The sequence below is a fragment of the Neolamprologus brichardi genome, chromosome 3 (assembly GCF_056152115.1).
Source record: "Neolamprologus brichardi isolate AB-2024 chromosome 3, ASM5615211v1, whole genome shotgun sequence".
Taxonomy (NCBI): domain Eukaryota; kingdom Metazoa; phylum Chordata; class Actinopteri; order Cichliformes; family Cichlidae; genus Neolamprologus; species Neolamprologus brichardi.
The window spans coordinates 37002108-37021655 of record NC_142106.1 but is presented as its reverse complement, the minus strand read 5'-3'; the positions used below and the strand labels follow the sequence as shown (position 1 = coordinate 37021655).

General features: G+C 39.5%; 1 protein-coding gene across 3 annotated transcripts in view; it reads left to right on the top strand.

Annotated features, from left to right (window-relative positions):
- LOC102787026 (zeta-sarcoglycan-like) overlaps positions 1-19548 on the top strand; it is a 59451-nt gene that overhangs the window by 18222 nt on the left and 21681 nt on the right. For all 3 annotated transcript variants that reach the window (XM_035914547.2, XM_006806270.3, XM_035914546.2), the window contains exons 3-6: positions 3188-3289; positions 13106-13193; positions 15461-15583; positions 17356-17428. In XM_035914547.2, coding sequence (XP_035770440.2) covers positions 3188-3289; positions 13106-13193; positions 15461-15583; positions 17356-17428 — 386 coding nt within the window. The remainder of the gene's footprint in view (positions 1-3187; positions 3290-13105; positions 13194-15460; positions 15584-17355; positions 17429-19548) is intronic.

Genomic DNA, 19548 nt, shown 5'->3' with positions numbered 1-19548 from the left:
GCAGGTCTAGCAATCAAGCTCTTAAGACTTTGAGTCAACTATTAATCTTAGGATTAATAATCCAGTGGGACGGGATAAACGCTCACGATAAAGCTGCCCGGTAAATCAGAAGTCACAACCTGAATGTTTCCGGCAAGCTGAGTGTGTGAATATCTCTGCGGTTACATCACATGGGCAGCCTGATGATGCACACTGCTCAAAAGCATTGATTGTTAAAAATAAAGTTTCTCTGAAAATGCTTTTTTCCCCTCTAAATATGGGAAAATGGATTATGTGACTCAATCCTTTTTGAAGTCACTGGTCTGAAAACCATGTGGGCTGTTTTCCCTTTTTATTTATTTATTAATTTTTTTCTGGGTGAAGCTATGTGCGTGTGCTATCTTGGATCCCTCATCCTCTGACTGGATCAAATAGGATGATAAAGCAGATATGTAGCATTAAAGAAACAACTCCAAAACTTCTGCCCGTCTGTCGAGGGCAGAGGGGGTAAAGCTCAGGTTGTTTTTGGCTCTACAGTTTCTCTTTTAACTGTGGCAGGAGTTCCTCCTCTGGGACATCACCCTTTGTTTCACTGATGCTGAGGGTCTCCTTTAGGCTTTGAACATTATCAAACTGAGGCTGTTTGTGACGCCCTCCTTTTTCTCCTACCTCCCATCTACTTATTTAAGTGACTGCAGCGTGTGCTGAATTCTTCACACCCACTATGCCGCCTCCTCCCAGCACAGCAGCAACTTCACAGTCTGACCTCCACACTGCCACACACACCTCCTAAACTCCCCTGACTTTGTTCTCCTGTCTGTCCCTGCTCTTTGCTCTCATGCATGATGGCGCTCTCCCTGCTTTTCTCTGCCTCTGTAATTCACTCCATCCATTTGTGCCGCTATGGACTCTTTCAACACATCCCTCAGGGCCAATCTGTTCATACACATCCCTACAAAGCTGCCCTCACACTTCAGTCTGCTCATTGTGGTGCAGCAAGGCATAACCTTGTCCAATTTCTACTGAATTATATACAGCCCAAAATCAGCCCCGAGTAAATGTGAGGTGAAGTTGCGGGATCATGCTTCATTTCATACAGTATTTGGTATTTCATTTTTTTTTTTTAAAATTGATGTAGCTTCTGTTGAAACGGGATGGCAAAGAATCAATTTAAGTGCAAACCACTGGGCTGTTACCTGTGGAGAGAGGTAGGACTAGCTGTACAGCTAGATAGTTGAAAAATCGGTGTGACTTTTATTGGCATGACTTTTTTAAAGCGTGCAGGTGAAGCAAAAGATCCCACCAATGATGTGCTGCTTTTCAGAAAGTTCAATCACACAGATGGCCAGACAACTTTTAAAGCTGAAAAGTTTAAATTTAGCTTCTTACTGCAGGAAAATCTCAAATGAAACAAATTTGTTATTAACGATCCCTATTTTGTTCATTCCAGCGTTAATTAACAGCTACGGTTACCCAGACGTTGTGCTATTAATAATGAAAACTTAAACGTGAAATCCTGAACACGTGGAAAGGTAGTTAAGGCGGAACAAATTTCTTTTGAGACTCAATTTTTAAAAAAACATTTTTCTTTTTCCATAGCAGAACACAAACTAAGATGCACTGAACATATTTACAGTCCGGACAATCAGAGAGAAAAATTAATTAATTAATTAAAAGTAAAGAAATTACTTAATTAAAACAAATATAACAATAAATAAATAAATGAACAATTTAAATAATTTTAAGTACTAGTATTGGGACAATAATGCAACACATAAAAATAAGCTGGTAATTACCAAAAATCCTTTTTTATGTTAACATGAAATTATAATTATTGTTGTCATCCATTTATTTTCAAATGTACAGTTCTACCAAAAAAAAAAAAAAAATGAGTAAACAACATTGTTGCTTTTTTAATCAAGATACCAAATCAGTTATTTTCTTGCATTCCTGAATAGAAGAATCAGTTTTAGTGGTTAAATTTGAACGTTGAACTAGTTTTAAGCAAATTTTTTGAGAGATTTCTCAAAATTTCTTGTTTTTATATATGTATATAAGATGTTTATTTGTTCATACCATATACTTTTTATTTTTTAATTTTATGAATGATGGATGTAGCCTCAATGACACATCCCATTGTGTAGCCAAATCAAGGCGATAGTTGTGGCTACAGAAAGACTTCCTGTCGTTTAGAAGTATATGAGAAAAACAGCTTTCCGTCGTGACCTCTGTGAACTCTTTCCTGCAGAGTTTATGGGCTCAGTCACACAGTTTGAGAAATGCTTATGTAAAACTTGAAGGTGAGGAAGATAATGGATAATAGCTGGAACGGACCATCTCTGCAGAATATGGATGTCTTTAATGTCACGTGTCTCTCCTTTCTAATGGTTTTCCTGCTATTACATGCCAAGTGTCTGATTTTACTGTTAAATTCTAATACAGCGCGCTGCTTGAAATGTAAGTTGGTCCTTTTTCAAAGAGGAGTTGGCTGGCTCTTGCAGTTATTAATCATTAAACCGTGTGTGGCGAGGAGCAGCTTGAGCCGTTTTGATAGCAGTTAAGAAAGCTGGTGTGTAAGTGGCAGTGACTGTCAGGTCCCATATGGTTAAAAAAGCTCTGATATTGTTCGCAGCCATTCTTTTCCACAGCAGAGTCTTTAATTTTGTCCAATTTATCACACGTGCCCATTTATGTAAATGCAGTGGACAAAACATTAGCAGCAGCTTTGAATGTATCACAGTGCAGTACAACACTACTCACTTTGACCTTGGTAAGAAGAAAACCCCCAAAACTTGCATATTAATATACAATACTGAGCTAATACTATTTCATGCAAATCAGCAGGACCATAAATCTAATTTCTTTCGTATTTCCATGAGTCTTCTCAACATTCGCTTCCATAGCTGCCACATTAGTCTGTTCCTCCTCAGTTTGCCTCCCACTGCATGCAGCCTGTCACCCTGACAGTGCTGAGTGTCTGTGGCATTGTCACCTCGATGTCATGTCCTACTTCTTCCCTGTCACTCAGCCCCGCTGCCTGTCCACCGGCCTGTCTGCTACATTGCTCCGTCTAATGTACTTCACCGACGCCAGGATCCTTTTTTTTTCTTTTTTAAAAAACGTTTGGGAAGCTATAATCCTTTAAATCAAATCAGGAAAATGAACACAGCTTCTTACAGCATCACTGATGATCATGACTCTGTTTCAGGATGGAATGGGAAACCTCAAGCTGAACCAGGATGGGATTCGCATGGAGGGAATCAGCGAGTTTCTTTTGCCTCTGTATGTTAATGAGATTCAGTCCAGAAGGGTAAGTTGCTCCCTTTTCTCACCAGCTTCAAGTTGCTTGTTGATCAATACTCTCTGATGCACTAGGAATAAGTACCATTGACTGAAACGCATGTTAAAAGCTCTCAGGGAGAAAGATATCTGTAAAGCTGCAGACAAGCTCATATTGATCTTTCACTGTTGAGGAAGTTATGATCAATTCATTATCAACAAAGGCCAACGTTCTCCGAGATCAGATTTTATGCATGCCTGGGTTTAAAAAATAAAATAAAATAAAAGACGACCCCTTTCCTCTCTGTGTATTACTCCTTTCCTCTTCGGCTTCCCTCATTTCCCGTCGTCCTCAAACGGCGTATTATCAGGACCTCCCATCGGCAGGAGGTGGGTAATAGGCTGCTTCTCAGCTCCTCTCAGGCCACATACAACCTACAGGAGATTACAGACGATTACAGGGGGGGACCAGAGTGTCCCTGCTGGATTTCCAATCAAGCCCACGCGATAAATTCCTCCCCCTGTGCACTTCCTCCCTCTCCGTTCTCCTCTTTGATGTTTAGTAGATTAACCAACACATCTCCAGCCCAAAGTTGATCCAAATGTTCTTCTCCCACACAAATCACAGACGCTCAGTTGGATCATCCCCTTTTTCAGTGATTAGGCATGGTGCAGAAAGCAATTTCAAGCACTGTAGGCTAGGGTTCCAGTATAAATTTGATTTTTTTTTCTGTTTTTTTTTTTTTTTTTTTTTGAGGGACATGGATGGAGGAAGTGGCTCGATTATGGCTCCAATTTGCCACAGCAGATTGAGAAACAACTCCGAATTGCCCACTGGTGCTCTTTGATGTCCTAGTTGGAGCTAAATGTTGATTTAAATATAACGCTCTTGTGCCTTAGCGGTAGAAGGAAAAACCACCTCACGGCCATAGCAGATGCCCAAAACTGAGTATTAGACAAAGACAATATTTCACCGCTTAGTTCAATACCACCTGCAGACATTTTTACGGTCTTGTTTTACAGACAGCGCTGTGCAGGGCCCCTCTTATCTGCCGCACCAGAGATATTTGCAGGACAAAAGTCTCCATGGGTCACTCAATATTTCCTCACCTGAGGAAATATGTCAAGCACACACAGAGCAGGGATTATGGTTATGTTTACACAACAGTGCACGGATCTTCTCTACAGTCAGATAACCAGCATTGATCAATAAGCCATTACCACAAATGGCAGTGAACTTGGTAGTGCATCAAAGGTTTCTTAAAATCAAATATAGCATGACCTAATTTATTTTTTATTTTTTTCAAGCTTCAGCTGCTAAACTCACATTAAGCTGTTTGATATGTTTTTTTTCCTTTTCACGAGTCAATCATTGCTTTAAATTTTAATCAGTAACTGAAGCTGTAATCTGCGGGTAACATATTGAAATACTCCCTCTGCTTATTTTGGCAGTAACTCTGATAGCTGGCAGCAAAGTACATGCTGAGTAGCCCCTTAAAAAGGCAGAGCAGCGTCAGAGTAGCATGTTGCGAGGTGACAGCTGTTCTTTCAGTTTACATTAATTAACCGAGCAAAATCATGGAAAAATGCAATCAGGTTGTTTCTGTTGTGTTTTTTAAAGTGTCAGCAGGTTAGCATTTTGACCTGCAGACTCTTTTGCAGGTCGAAATGATTAAAAGAAAGTCACTGTGGATGATACGCTCTGTTTAAAGGCGTGTGTGTGTTGTGGGTTTTTTGTTGGTTTTTTTTTTTTTTGTTTTTACTGTCATTCTGTATCATTGTTGCTGTTCGGCCCTATTTTCAAATTCAATTGAATTCAAATGAGTTGAGTTGAAGTTCAGTTTATTCCTGCACATTTAATTGCATCCACCTACCTGTCACCCAGGGGAGTGAGGCAGACAGGAGGGAAATAAGAAAGGAAGGAAGAAAGAAGCCACTGTTAATCATAAAACCAAAGTCTTGTCGGTTTTGTTTAAATCTTTATTTAACCATGAAGTGGAGCTCTTGAGATTTAAAATCTCTTTTGCGCGAGTGCGCTGGAGAGCGGGCTGCGCCAACCTAGTGTTTATTTAATGGTAGGTTAATGCAGTTTACAGTCTCTGTGTGACGCTGGTGATAAATAGGCCACATTAATAAATCAGGGTAGTTACCCACAAAACAAAAGCTAAAGATTTAAGCAATGTTATAATAAATATATTAGTAAGAGTTTAAATTTGATTTTTAACACATTTTATTTCATTTTTCTTGTAGTATAAATTGTTATTTAACAGTATTTATTGGTTACATGTAACAAGTTTTGTCTCACGCAGTGTACAGAATCACTGAATGTTTGGATTTCTGTGTGACTTTTGTAAACTTTTTCATATTATTACTAGAGCTTAAAATCATGCATCATTTCCCCAAATAACCATATGTATATCAGAGTTCTTGTTTTGATGAACCTACAGAAAAAGGCTCTTCCGTTTTCTTCGGCTCTACCGTTTTATTTTGTGTGTGTGTGTGTGTGTGTGTCTTTTTAGTTTTTTTGTACCCACAACTTTAGCGTTTTGAGTCACTCTGTCAACCTCAGCAGCAGCATATGGCTGTTTGAGTAGAAACCTCTGATAAAATCACTGTTCACAACTTGTTAGGCACCAAACAGCAGGCAGAGTCGCCGGTCTGCTGCTGAACATTTTGCAGATAAAGAGCCCGATATATGACCGAACAGAGTTAAAAGGAAAGCGCCTAAAAGCATCAGTTCAAAGGAATGCTAATGATGGTCGGCATCTGCTGCTGTATGTGTGAGCAGTGTGTTAGTGCTAATGGGTTACCCATACTAACATCATGAGATGATCATATGTCTGCGTTCACAGCTTGTTGCACTTTACCAAGTGGTCAGAAAATTTATTATTGCTGCTTTCAGTTTTGATATTATTAGTAAGTTTTTCCAGCCGTGTCTGTGTAACCTTATAGCCATGAAAATTTATTTGCTCCTTCCTGATTTTTTGCTTTTATGTTTTTTGGATAATTCTCACATTTTGTTTTATGGTAACCTGAGTAAATAGCCGCAGATGCAGTTGCTAAATGTTGATTAATTAAGAGAAAAAATAATTCAAATCTATTTGGCCCTGTGTGAAAAAGTAATTGCTCCCTCCCCCTTTGTTAAGTCATGAATTAACTGTGATAAACTGCATTTTTTGGAAAGCTGAGTTCAGTATAACGAGCCACGCATACCAGACCTGCTGAATCAAGAAATTGCTTAAACAGAACCTGTCTGACAAAGTGAAGAAGGTTTTAAAAAAGAAGCCAAAAATGCAATCTAAAGAAGTCTTTGGCATCTATCAGTCTGGAAAGTGTTACAAAGCCACTTCTAGGGCTTTGGGATGCCAGCGAGAGCCATTATTCACAAATGGAGAAAATATTGCTGAACTAAAATTACTCTAAGAGTACCGACGACTCACTGTGGAGGTCACAAAAGAACCCAGAACAACATACAAAGAGCTGCAGGCCTCACTTGTCTTACTTAAGGTCAGAGTTCATGATTGAACCAAAGAAAGAGACTGGGCATCCACGGGAGAGAACAAGGAGAAAACCACTGCTGACCAAAGGGAACTCAACGGCTCGTCTCACATTTGCCAAAGCCTGTCTTGATGATCTCAGAGACTTTTGGAAAATATTCTGCCGACTGACGAGACAAAAGTTGAACTTTTTGTTCTTTTACATCTGCATAAAACTAACACAGCAATAAATAAAAAGAACACCAACATTCAGATATAGTGGTGGTGGTAGTGTGATGGTTTGCTTTGCTTTTTCAGGTCTTGCTGTAACTGATTCAATGATAAATTTTTCTCTCTACCAGAAAATCCTGAAGGAGGATGTGTCCGGCCATCAGTTTGTGCCCTGATGCTCAAACACACTTGGGTTATGCAGCAGGACAATGATCCAAAACACACCAGGTTCACTTTTGAATGCCTCATAAAAGCAAGTTTAAGCTTTTACTAGTCAAAGTCCAGAATCAAATCCAATTGAGGTGCTTTGGCTGGACCTTAAATGGGCCATTAATGTTGGAAAATCCAGTTTGGCCTAACTTAAAAAAATTCTGCAAAGAGGAGTGGCCGAAATTCTTCCAGATTGAAAGACTCAATGACTGTAATCACAAAGGCTGCCATGATGACACAACCAGTTGCAGCACCACGGGTGGAGCAGCCTCGGGGAGCTCACTGTGGGTCTTTCAGGTTCTGGTTAGAGTAGATTTTGATAATTTTGTTCCTTTTAATAAAAAATGCTTTGCCCATATTGTAGAAAATGCTCAATAACACACACGCCATCAAATGAGGGTCTATTATCTATATTCATTCTAAGTGTTACCATAATGTTGAGTGGAAGAGTTGAAATAGTAAGGACATAAATGAAGTGTAAAACGTTAGAGCCTCAGCTTGTTTTAATATGTGTGATAATGTTAGCCTCTTTTGCTGCAGTTTTCATACGTACCTGTGCTGAGTTGTCTGTCAAAACTGACAGGCAGATGGATGGAAGGAAGATTTTCTATATTATTTTTTTCCTGCCCCAAAGGTTTCCTCACTGCCTGCAAGTCTGTCCACCTATCTCAGCCCTCCCCCCTTCCCCGCCTCTCTGCCTTCACCTGTCAGCTTCTGCAGATAGCACATTACATGCAAACTTGAGCTGTTCCACCAAACACAGGCTCGTATGAGGACTGTGAAAACAATACAGCGAGATGACCTTAATATCAGATGTTTGGATTACAACAAAATTCAAGCATATGATTGCGAGACAATAGCTTAAATTACACCTGTGAAAGCCACAATACTGTTATAATTTCAGGCATGACAAATCAGTTTGGAACTCGACATTTTTACCCGTCTGAGTGCAACAGTGCAACAGCAATTTCAGGCTTTTTGAAATCCTTGTCACACTTGGAGTTTTACCTGCCAGAGGAACACTGCATTTATAATTTCAAGTGTTTGTGAAAGCAGACGTGTGAGCGGGCACTTCTTACCCCTCCCGCTTTCATCGAGAGGAAACTTCTCACAGGGTAGATCAGACTACTTTTAAATGACACTGGGACTGCATGAATTGAATATATATGGTTATCTGAATATTTGAATATTTTGGTTGGGGCAAAGTTAAAGTTAGTTAACGTCAAGTTAAATGAAAGATTTTAGGCACGATGTTTCATCTCACCGTGGGATTGCATATCTTAAAGTCTCAGCAGATTTCTCTGCAAACAGAAAATGAATGCACAAAGGAGACGAGTCTTGAGTTTAGCAATTTATCTTTTGGAATTGCTCCTGTTTTGCACATGCATTAGGCTAATAATCTCTGCTGCCTTTAAGGACAAACTGTGGTCAAATTAGATTCAGTGAACAGCAGTGATATATTTTAGCAAAGTGGCCAGTCCACTTTAATTAGTCTTTTTGCTGTTTTTTTGTAATTTAATGATGTAAATCCAAGAACTTTCAATTACTGGCAATTAAGAGGCAAGTGTTTTTATTTATGATAAGAACTTTTTTTTCTTCTGCCAGCTCAAACATTTACAGAAAGAAAGAAATCAGCTGCTGGACTGGACATAACACAAGGCAGGAGGCCTGGGATGTACACAAACTACAAATATAGTAAAGTAATTGTAGCTGAATTCTTTAACCCTCTCCAGCCACAGCTGCTTGCAACTGTAGAATTTTACCCCCATTAGAAACGACAGTATGGAGATCAAATCTGACAGCTGGGAGGCTCTAGATGTGGGAGCAGTCAGTCTTTATTTAAAGGTAATCTTGGCAAATCATGGAGCAGACATGGATTTTATAATAACACAACATTTCTGGGGTTTTTATAAATGATCTTGTAACTTTTTAACCACTAGATACAGATGGCACACTGTCGCTGATAAAAATGTAAATCAAATGAAAACTTGGTTGGAATTTGAAAACTGAACACCGTGGTACGAGTGCATCGCAGTGCCCAGATACAGTTAATCACATCTCTGCTGTTCAGACTGTTGGCTCTCGTTATCGTCTCCGGGGAGCCTGACTGATCTATAAATAGCCGCAGATGCAGGTGTATCTTTATTGGAGTGAAACTTCTCCTTCACTAAGCCTCACCTACTTGCATTTGATAAGCACGAGAGAGCTGATTGTAAGCACTATTTCTGAATTCAAGTCGGCAAAAGACGGCTTAAAGCCATCCACCTGTTAATCTCGAGCAGCTTAAACCGCAAACTGCAGCGTCGCCTCGGAAAGCTAGAACCGCTTTGATTTGCATTGCACTAAAATACAGGCAACTTTTAATATTGAATATGACTGCAGACATGTTTTTAAACAGCCTGCTGCAAGATTTCATATTTAAATGAGGAAATTAAGGAATAATAAGCATTGCCTTTTCACGCCTGGCATTTTAAAAAAATTACATTTAGTTGTGCCGCTCAGTATGTAAATGAGCCTCCAGCACACCATTCGGTATAATTAAAATTTAAATGTCTCTATGCAAATAGATGGTTAGGCTTACAGTTAAACTCTGAACAGTGCTCTTTATCTGTGCTTTAAACAGATTTCATTTTATACTCACTCGCTGAAAGTCAACAGCGTCAGACAGCACAGAGTTGCTTTGTTTTGAAACAATTTCTTAGGAGGAGGGTGACGTGCTCTCGCTTTCCGCTCTGAACTTATTCATCATATGCGGGGAGGCATCCTCTGCCTTATACCAGTCATGGTAATTTTTCAGTCTGATGGGGCCCGGTACACCTACAACAACAGGCTCCGTTTACGTGCATTCACTCTGATCTGCGCTTGACCTTCCTCTGCAGACACAGTGACTTTAAAAGCCTTTTATGTGATCCCGGGGAGGTTTTAAGGAGAGCACGAGCGTCTCAGCCGTGCCCCCTCAGGATACTGTTAAACACCTATAAACTCTTTAAAGGGATACTTCAAATCAAGAAGTCAAATTTCTCCATGATGCCGCTGCCTCGTGGTGAAACTTGATGACGCACATTAACATCGGAAAAGAGCGAGCGGGGAATGAAAATGAACCAAATGACCTCTGCAAAGTTGAGATAATTATTAAGATTAAGGGAACGGCAGAATTATTTGCTCAAATACTAGACTGTGATTAAATGCTTGTAAATGTCACTTGTTTTAGTACAATTGTAAAGCTAGTGACATGACGTTTTCCCTGGGTCAGAGTGAGCCTGTGGTTGACTAACACACTGCAGAACGACCAGAGTGCTGCAGTAAAGTAATAGTAAAATTCTCCATCAGCACCAGTTGATGTTTTAAAGAAAGTAGCAGCTGGCTTACCTGACTAAACATAAAAAACCTTCTACAGGTACTAGTGTACCCCTAACATGTACGGAGGTAAATTCTCATATATTTAGGCCACTAAAATAAAACACACTGATGGCAACAGACACTGGCAATGAGTGCCCATGCTGTTTGGTCTGTTTGCGCAGTTGGCATCCTGCAATGCTTAATTACATTAAAATGTAAAAAACAAAAAGAATAAATCAAAGCTAAATATAATAGTTTATAGAGAGTATAATATATTTAAATCCCTGTGTGATTACGGGACAATGCCAGCTTTCCATTATCTGAAACATAAGCGAACTCCTACACTCGTCAGCCAGACACTATCCACCTCCATTTAGTGTGTGTGAAAAGATTTTACCTTATTACCTTTATGTTTTAGCTTATTTAAATTGCACAGTAATGCCTGTACATAGCGTGTCAGCAAAAACAAAGTGTCTGCTCAAGTTTAGACAAACACCCACATGTATTGTTTTAACCCACTACAAGATCGTTAATCAACTTGTTCCTCTTCGTCTTGCAAGCTTGCATCCTGTGCAGCCTCGTATGCAAGCAGCAGATAAGAAGTTGTTTTTTCCTAACTTGTACTCCACCCATGAGTGTTACGTGAATGGGCAGTATATAATAAACTCTGAGTGAATGCCTGGTGCGCTTTGCCTGCTCGTCCTTGTAATTGACAGGACTAGTCAAGCATTCGCCCATGTACATGTATTAATTCTGAGTCTGTGATTCTTTGCTTCCAGAGGTTTTTTCTCCTTACAGTGTGTAATAAAAAATTGGTATTCAAGACTTAAGTAAACACCCATATGGTAAAAAAGGATTTCCGAAATCAACTGTCATTATGTTTGCATGTTTATGCCTTGTGGTTTACCCATACCTGTGAATAACAAGCACCTGGCAAAAAAAAAAAGCTAAAATTACATGCTTGAAATGGACCCTGCAAAGCTCACGTTTTGTTGTACTGTATGTTGTAGCTTTAGTCTGGTCTTAACACATCATATGATCGTATTAAGGATACCCCTTTTTATCGACATAGAAATAGAAGAAAGCGCCTGAAATTGACTGTTCAGCAAAGTCGCATGGATTACTTGCACATATATCTCAGCTCCCATGCAAACAGAATAGATCCACTTTTACAGAAAAGCTTTTCAGCACTGTGGCTAAAACATTGTTGAGATGCACCAGTTATTCATCTCTCTTTACCTCCTCCTGGTGACTAACTCGCATAGAAGTATCGCCCAACCAATCCTCTGCCACTAATTTACACTGAATGGTCTTGTTGGATAGATTGAATTGCGTTATGAAACTGTGCTGAACTACATGTGTACAGGGGATCATTTTTAATATAAGAACAGCCTGTTTAAAAAAGAAACGACACACAGAGCTCTGAAAACAATTCCAAGTGAAGGGTAATTTCGCTCTGTGGCATGTGTAAAAGAGTAACTGCTTACTGCTAACTTTTCACCATAAGAGTTGTACGGTGGCGCTAGGTCAGTGTTGCTACAGCTTCTTATACTGCCTGAAGATGTCCAAAAATCAATTAAGGCAGTCTTGACATACTGTCTGGGTTTGCAGCCCTAGAGCACAAGTTGTCATTATGTCACTGAGCTTCCAGCAACATCTGTTTTTACAGAATACTTATTTATGTTGCTCTTATAGGTTTATAAAATATTTTGGTCAAGTACCAAGAGAAAGATCTCTAGCTACTTTAGGACATTTGACAGACAGATACAACACACAAGAAACATTGATATGTGCTTCACATTTTCGCAGACCCACATAACCCTCCCTGAGTATGTTGATGTTCAACCATATATACTGTGTGTGATAGCAAGTGTGTGATTGTAGCGGTCAGGTATTTAAAATCTGAAGTCCAGGTAGAAGTCTCCTAAATGTATTCATAAGATGATGTTACAGGGTAATGTAGACGTCTGAGGTAGAATGGGTGCATTTCAAAGCCTTTTCAAAATGCACATGTGCCATCATTCAAATGTCAACAAGCTATAAACTTGCAAAATGCAAAGCTGCCAGAAAACAGGACAGGTCCACAGCCGAAATGTCTGCAGCAGTGAAAAGGATGCACCCACGCTCATCACACACACGTCCTCGGCTGCCCCGCAAACCCCTTCCTCCTCCTCTATCTCTTTCTTCACTTCATTACTCATCTTTCAATAATTCGGTTTTAATTTGTTCCATTTTAGCCTTAATGTTGTGTAATTCGGTGGTTATTATCCAGGAAAGATCCACTTGGGAAACCTTTTTACTGTAGACTACAATCTACTTCAAACCAGCATAATTACATTAATTCTGATTTCAACAAGACAAGGCAGTCTCTGATGGCTGCTGAGTGTGGGGATTTAAATAATTCCTGTTCAGTGATCTTACATATTTAATTTCTTCCTTCCTCTGTGGTTCTTTAACATTGAAAGAATAAGTTTAACAGTTTCCAAAGCTGTTTATGAGATTGAAGCTTTTTAATGCAGCATTTCTTTTTCCTCTCTTCTCCGTCTCTCTCCCACTGTGTCTCGTCCTCCCCCCTCCATGCTTCCCCCTAGGACAGCTTGTTGGTCTTGCGGTCAGACAAGAACGTAACGCTGAATGCCAGAAACGAACAAGGCCTGCTAACTGGTCAGCTCACAGTGGGTGAGTTTCCACTTCCTTCTTTGTTTACCTCTACACTACTACTGCTGGTGCCATTTCCATCCTGAAACTATAAATTGCTGCTTGCCTCACCTGCAAGGAAACACCTGCTGTGGAATGACTGTCTGCAATGTAGCCTAAAAGTAGTTTCAGTTTTTACAGTGCTGTGCAAAGGTCTCGAGCCATCGCTCATTTCATTATATGTTGCTGTTTGCCATTTTTGACTTTCTTGCCATTTTAAACTTTAACTTGTGCAAAAGTTGACCAGGCTTTTTAAAGGTTTTTAAAAGATTTTCCTTGGAGATTGGCTGCTTTTTCACTTATTTTCTGTTTTCCAATTTAAAATTGTATATTCAAGCACTTTATCACCAGCAGGCTGTCGCAAAAAGGCTTTTCATCATGTGTATGTATGAAAGTTATGATTATGAGAACACATTTTGACAAGCATAAAATTTTGTTTGGAAACCCTACCTTCAAAAACTATCTTTAGTAGAAGAACAGTATCTGAAAGTTATGTTCTTAACAAAAGGAAAAAACTCCTGACACAGACCTGAGAGATTAGGCCACAGGTTCGACTCGAACCTTTGCTGCTCCATTTCATCCACAAGGCATATGGGCGCTTGCTCAACCAGTAACCTAAACAAGTGCCAAAGAAGCCATTCTTAAGGAAGCAAAACAAGGAGAAAAGGCTGAGTTCTGCCAAATTACAAAAGAACTGGAAAAGAAACACGCGATTAGATTTTGATCCAACATGTAATACAATCTGGAAAGCTTCTGATTGGCAACTCAATTCATTTTTCAGCATGACCATGATCCAAAACACACTGCCAATGCAGTAAAAGAATACCTGGATAGACGTAAACACACAGTGGTATGCTGTCCATCATGGATTGGCCTCCCCAGAATCTAGAGCTTCACGTTATTGAAGCAGTTTGGGATCAACTCGACAGAGAACAGAACAAAAAGCAGCCAACATCCAAAGAAGAGCTTTGAATGTCCTCTAAGAAGCCTGGAAAACTGTTCCTGAAGACTATTTAAATGACAAGAAAGCTGCCTAACAGTTCAGGCTGTGTTGAAGAATCACATTTTTTACTGACTTTCAAGCTTGTTAGAATTGTAGAATCTCTGTTTTTGGCTTATGAATGTTTTCCTAGTAAAATATGAAGAAATAAGACGCACTTCCAGACTATTGCACAGCATTGTATTCCTCTCTCTTTGTACAACTTATTATTGAAAAAACTGGTCTTGGATTAATCTGGCTATAGCTGTATAAATTACCAGATCAATACCATTTGTTGATGACTTCGTTTAAGATTAGCAAAACAATTTATCTTAAAGTTCTCTTTAATGCTTCTACATCTTATTCGAGTAGTTTTTTTTCCAGACACTAACCTTTGATGCTCTTATTGAAAGAGCAATAGTTTCATCTCTTTATCATCAGGTTCAGCCATCAGTCAGACTAAATTACCAAAGTCATTTACATGATTAATCACCACTAGAAAGCAAATGACCTGCTTATTAACATTAATAGCTATTGATCTTAGCCAGCATAAGTAGAGAGTTGATGGTGATTTGACAAGACTGTTGATATGACACGTTTTGGTCACGCTTGACCTTCCTCTGAAAATTACGCCTGCTTTTGTGGGTACTGCGTTTTGTCTGAAATGAGATGAAACTCGGCGAGAATAATTAAATTCCCCAGCCGTCGGAGGGCATGGATTAATGGCAGAGAGAGGAGAAGAGAGCAAGAAAAGGAGACGAATTTTGTGCATGCACATCTGGAAAAACACCAAAGTCTGGAGAACAGGAATTAATATTCCTCACCAGCGGAACAGATTACTGATTTGTCTTCATTCATCAGAGAAGCATGGCTGATCCAGCTTTGTTAGGAGCCTTTCATTTGCAAAGCAAGCACTCCACAAAGTATTTCAGATTGCTAATAGTCTTACATGCACAAACATACTGTAGCTTCCCGGAGCAGATTTAAAAGACCAGAGTTGCATAAGTCAACCTTTATTTGACAGCGCTATTTTCAAAAAGTGAAAGTTGTTACCACTGCAGACTAATAAAACGTTTGAAGTGGAAATTTTTCTAATCGTAACTAAAATGTATAGTTAGATCTAGAAACATTCATAAAATACTGGAAAATGCAGTAGAGGTAAATGAATACAAATAGGCTGAATTGTTTCTTTGCCGTTAAATTGAGTGCACTCAGCAACGTTTACTGAAGGTTTTCAATGGAAACTTGAGTATGTACGTCTCTCTTGCAGGTCCTGAGGCTGTGGAAGCCCAGTGTCAGAGGCTGGAGGTGCGAAGCAGAGACGGGGGCACACTTCTGTTCACTGCCGACGAGGAGGAGGTCATCATGGCAGCAGAAAAGTTCACAGTCACAGGTAAAACGGTGCTGGAGTCTCACTCAATTGTCTTTGGATATCTTAAATAAACTGTGATCAATGGTGTATTGTCTAAAACTAAAAGGGCAGATTTGAATCTTAAGTTTTTGTACTGTAGGTTTTCCCGGAGTATATTAGAAGTCCAGCACATTAATAAGTACGGCATAAGTAAGACTTAAGACTTTAATCCACAATATGTCAACACAAGTAATATACACTATCTGGTGATTTCATTTGGTACACCTAGGGCTGTTTGATATAACGATATATATCGGATGACGATATAAAAACGTCTATCGTTTCATTTTACGCTATCGTTTGTTTCGTGGTGTCGCAAAATAAACTGTTTACGGCAATATTTTTTCACCGTTTTGATGGTCACTGTAGTGGCTATATTAATGTCCTAAAGTTCTCTCTTTCTCTTATATGTAATATAACCACACTACGGACGGACAAGCGCCTGTTTTTATGCGTTGTCGTTAGCAACAACGACGGTAACAGCATCGCGTGTCCGCTTGTTTATGTACCACGTAAACCTTTCACAATAAAGCTCAAGATCCTGTTGAGATTTTTTTTTCAAAATAAACTGAATCACGTGAAAGAGCAGAATATTTACGGATGAGAAGTAAAAAAAGAGCCGCCAGGTGCTAAAAAATAAACCTTAGACTCAAACGTTAGAACAGGCTTTTCCCCGCAGCACGCCGTGTAATAAATACTCACAAAGAAAACGGCAGCCTTTACAACTTATGTCTAAAAATGTATAGTTTCATGCATCGGTTAAAACACTCGAGTCCAGCTACATGACGCGCAGCTGGAAACACTTCCCGCAAGTCGAGCTGCCCGAGATTCACAGAATTTACAGAAAATGTTACATTTGTGTGATTTATATCGTTATCGGGACCATAGAATTCTTATATCGGGATATGAGCTTTTGGTCATATCGCACAGCCCTAGGTACACCCGTTTGGCTGCTTGTTTGTCAGTTATCTAATCAGCCATGGCAGCAATGCATTTGGGCATGCAGTCAGATGACTTTGAACGTGGTGTGATTGGTCTACTAGGATTTTCCCTCTAAAACATCTCTAGAGTTTGCAAAGACTGGTCCAAAAAACAGAAAATATCCCATGAGCAGCTGTTCTCTGGGTGCTTTGTTGATGCCAGAGGTCAGACTGCTTCACGCTAATTGGAAGGCAACAGTAACTCCAATAATCACTCGTTACAACCAAGGTATGCAGAAGAGCATCTCTGAATGCAAATATACAACAGCAGAAGACCACACTGGGTGACACTCTCAGCTCCAAACAGGAAACTGAGGCTACAGTTGACACAGGCTGACCAAAATTGGATATTGGTCACCTGGTTGTGTGAGTCTTTTTCCTGCCACATTTTGATGTTAGGGTCAGAATTTGGTTTAAACAACATGAAAGCGTGAACAAGTTGCCTCCAATGGTCTTCTGGTTTTACACATTTGCTTGGCAAGTAAAAAGGCAGCAGAGCTAATCACACAGCCAGTGCTGGGCTTAGCTGTTCTAAGGATTTTAATGATTGAAAGACTGCAGCAGGAGGTTTATGTGGACAATAAGTGCCCATTGCCTGCAGTCTGTTCACTTGTTTTTTCTTCTCTTTTAAATGGTGATATAATGTAATTGAAACATGCCAGTCACTGAAAAATAGATTTAGTTTCTATGTTTAAATCGTTACCAAAAAAAGCATTTTGTGGAACATAATATAAAGCTGCACTGAACACGATCTGGGATTTGTTTTATCCGCAGGCTCGGAAGGAGCCGTGTTCGGACATTCAGTGGAGACTCCCCTGATCCAGGCGAGGGCTTCTGAAGACCTGAAGTAAGTTCATATTCAATGACTTTACTGAAATTCATTAAAGCTTAATGTCATCCGTTCATGTCCTGTTAAATGAAAATTAAGATCTTTAAATAATGATGATAGATGTTCTGTGGCATTTCAAAGTCAATGACTGTGCTTAAAAAAAACACATGTGGCAGGAGCCATTATTCACCACTATCATTATCTCAAGCACCCTCTTGTACTCAAGCGTCTCCTGGTCGCCTTGTTATGATACAAATGTAAAAGAAGATTTGAACAGTTTTACAGCCGAGGGTTGAGCTAATTTGTTAGTTATTCTCTGGCAGGCAGGATTTGATTAAAGCACTAAGAGAGCTTGGAGAGAAGGGGGTAAGGTTGAGCTACGTGTTGGAGTCCTATACTCCCTCGTGCATGTGATCCTCACTGCACTCTGCCTGAGGCTCTGAGCCCTGCGTCGGTCCATTAACGAGCTATAACGAGTGTGGTTTGTTGTCCACCTTACTGGTCCTGAAAGGAGGGCTGGGATCAAAGTTGGCAGAAAAAGCGGTGTTCTGGCAGCTAATTCCCCCAGAGTGAGAGGAATACTGATGAGTTTCACTTTAAAGCGAGTGCGCACACACAGGACTCACACAGACACACACAGGCTCAGCTCAGGAGCGACCATCTGCAATGTGGTCAAAGTCTTAATGAGAGGAAACCGAACAGGAGACGGTCGACACACAGAAACGGCAACATGACTTAAGCTGGGCTCTGATTTTCTTCTTTTTAAAAGCATATTTGATCAATGATATTTAATTTATCAAAGGTTGATTCTGTTTGGGTTTAATTTAAAGATTTCCAAATTGAATTTCCTAAAATCCACGATGCCGTCTGACTGTGGACGACTGTCTTCCCTCACTGGCGAATTACTGAAGTATTTCCAAGCAAACAGATGTACAAACTGTACTGTGAGGACTAAATAAAGACTCCTTTTATATAAACCTAATTTTCTTTCCAAATGTCTTATGAAAGATTTTTAATTTTTAATTTTTTATGTTGAGTCAAATGGTTTTCTTAAAAAAGCAAAATGAAGGAAACATAATCCTGTGAGTTATTTATGACATCACTTGAAGCCTAATAACATTCTGTCTGTTTATTGAATAAGTGGGTTGTGGGCAAAACAACATTGCTGTTGACGCAAAATAAATATAAAAGTTTATTTATTTTATTTTATTTTATTATAGTTCACAGAAATCTTCAGAGGATATCCTGGTGGACCTGCTTCCTCTTTAGTTATTGCAAGCTATTAAAATAATCACTGAACAGCTTTTTAATCAGATTTTTTCACATTTAAATCTACAACCAAATGTATTTTTACCTGCAAATAAGCAAAATCACAATTTTTATCTCTTAGTTGCAGTCATGAAAAAAAAAAAATGCAGGACTCTTTTCTTGTGAAAAACTTGAGCTTAATGCTTCCATGATAGTTAAGAAGTCGCAGCAAGGTTATTCTAATCAAATATACTTGCTTAATTGATCATCAGCAAGTGTGAGCACCTCAATGAAAGCAAAGGTTTTGGCATTTTGCTGGTCTGGAGCATTTAACTGTTCGTTAACACGATGCCACAATCTTCTCAGGAGTGGAAGTGCCAGCAAATTCAGACCAAGTTCAAACTATGCTCAGAGAAACTACCAAAAACCCAAGAGCTTTACTCAGACTGTACAGGCCTCAGTTATCATGTTAAATGTTAAAGATCATGACAGTAAAATTAGAAAAACAATAACAAGCATGGCTTGTGAAGAGAAAGAATATATCAGTATGGGCTATGTTTTAAAGTGGCATCTGAACACAAGACTTCTTCAGAGAGATGAGACCAAAGTGAAGATGTTTGGTTGTAATCTGCAGCACCAAATTTGGAGAAAACGTAACACTTCATACCAGCTGTAAAGCACGGCGGTGAATGGGATGAAGACTTGGGTTTGTTTTGCAGCCACAGGTGCTGGATATCTTGCACTGGCTGAGTCGACCATGAACCCCTCTGAGTACCAAAGTGTTCTGAAGTCCAATGTGAGGACATCTGTCCAACAGATAAACTTTGACTGGACCACTGCAACATCCTGATGCTTTTCTTTTTTAGCAGATTTGTCGCTGTGCTTTGGAT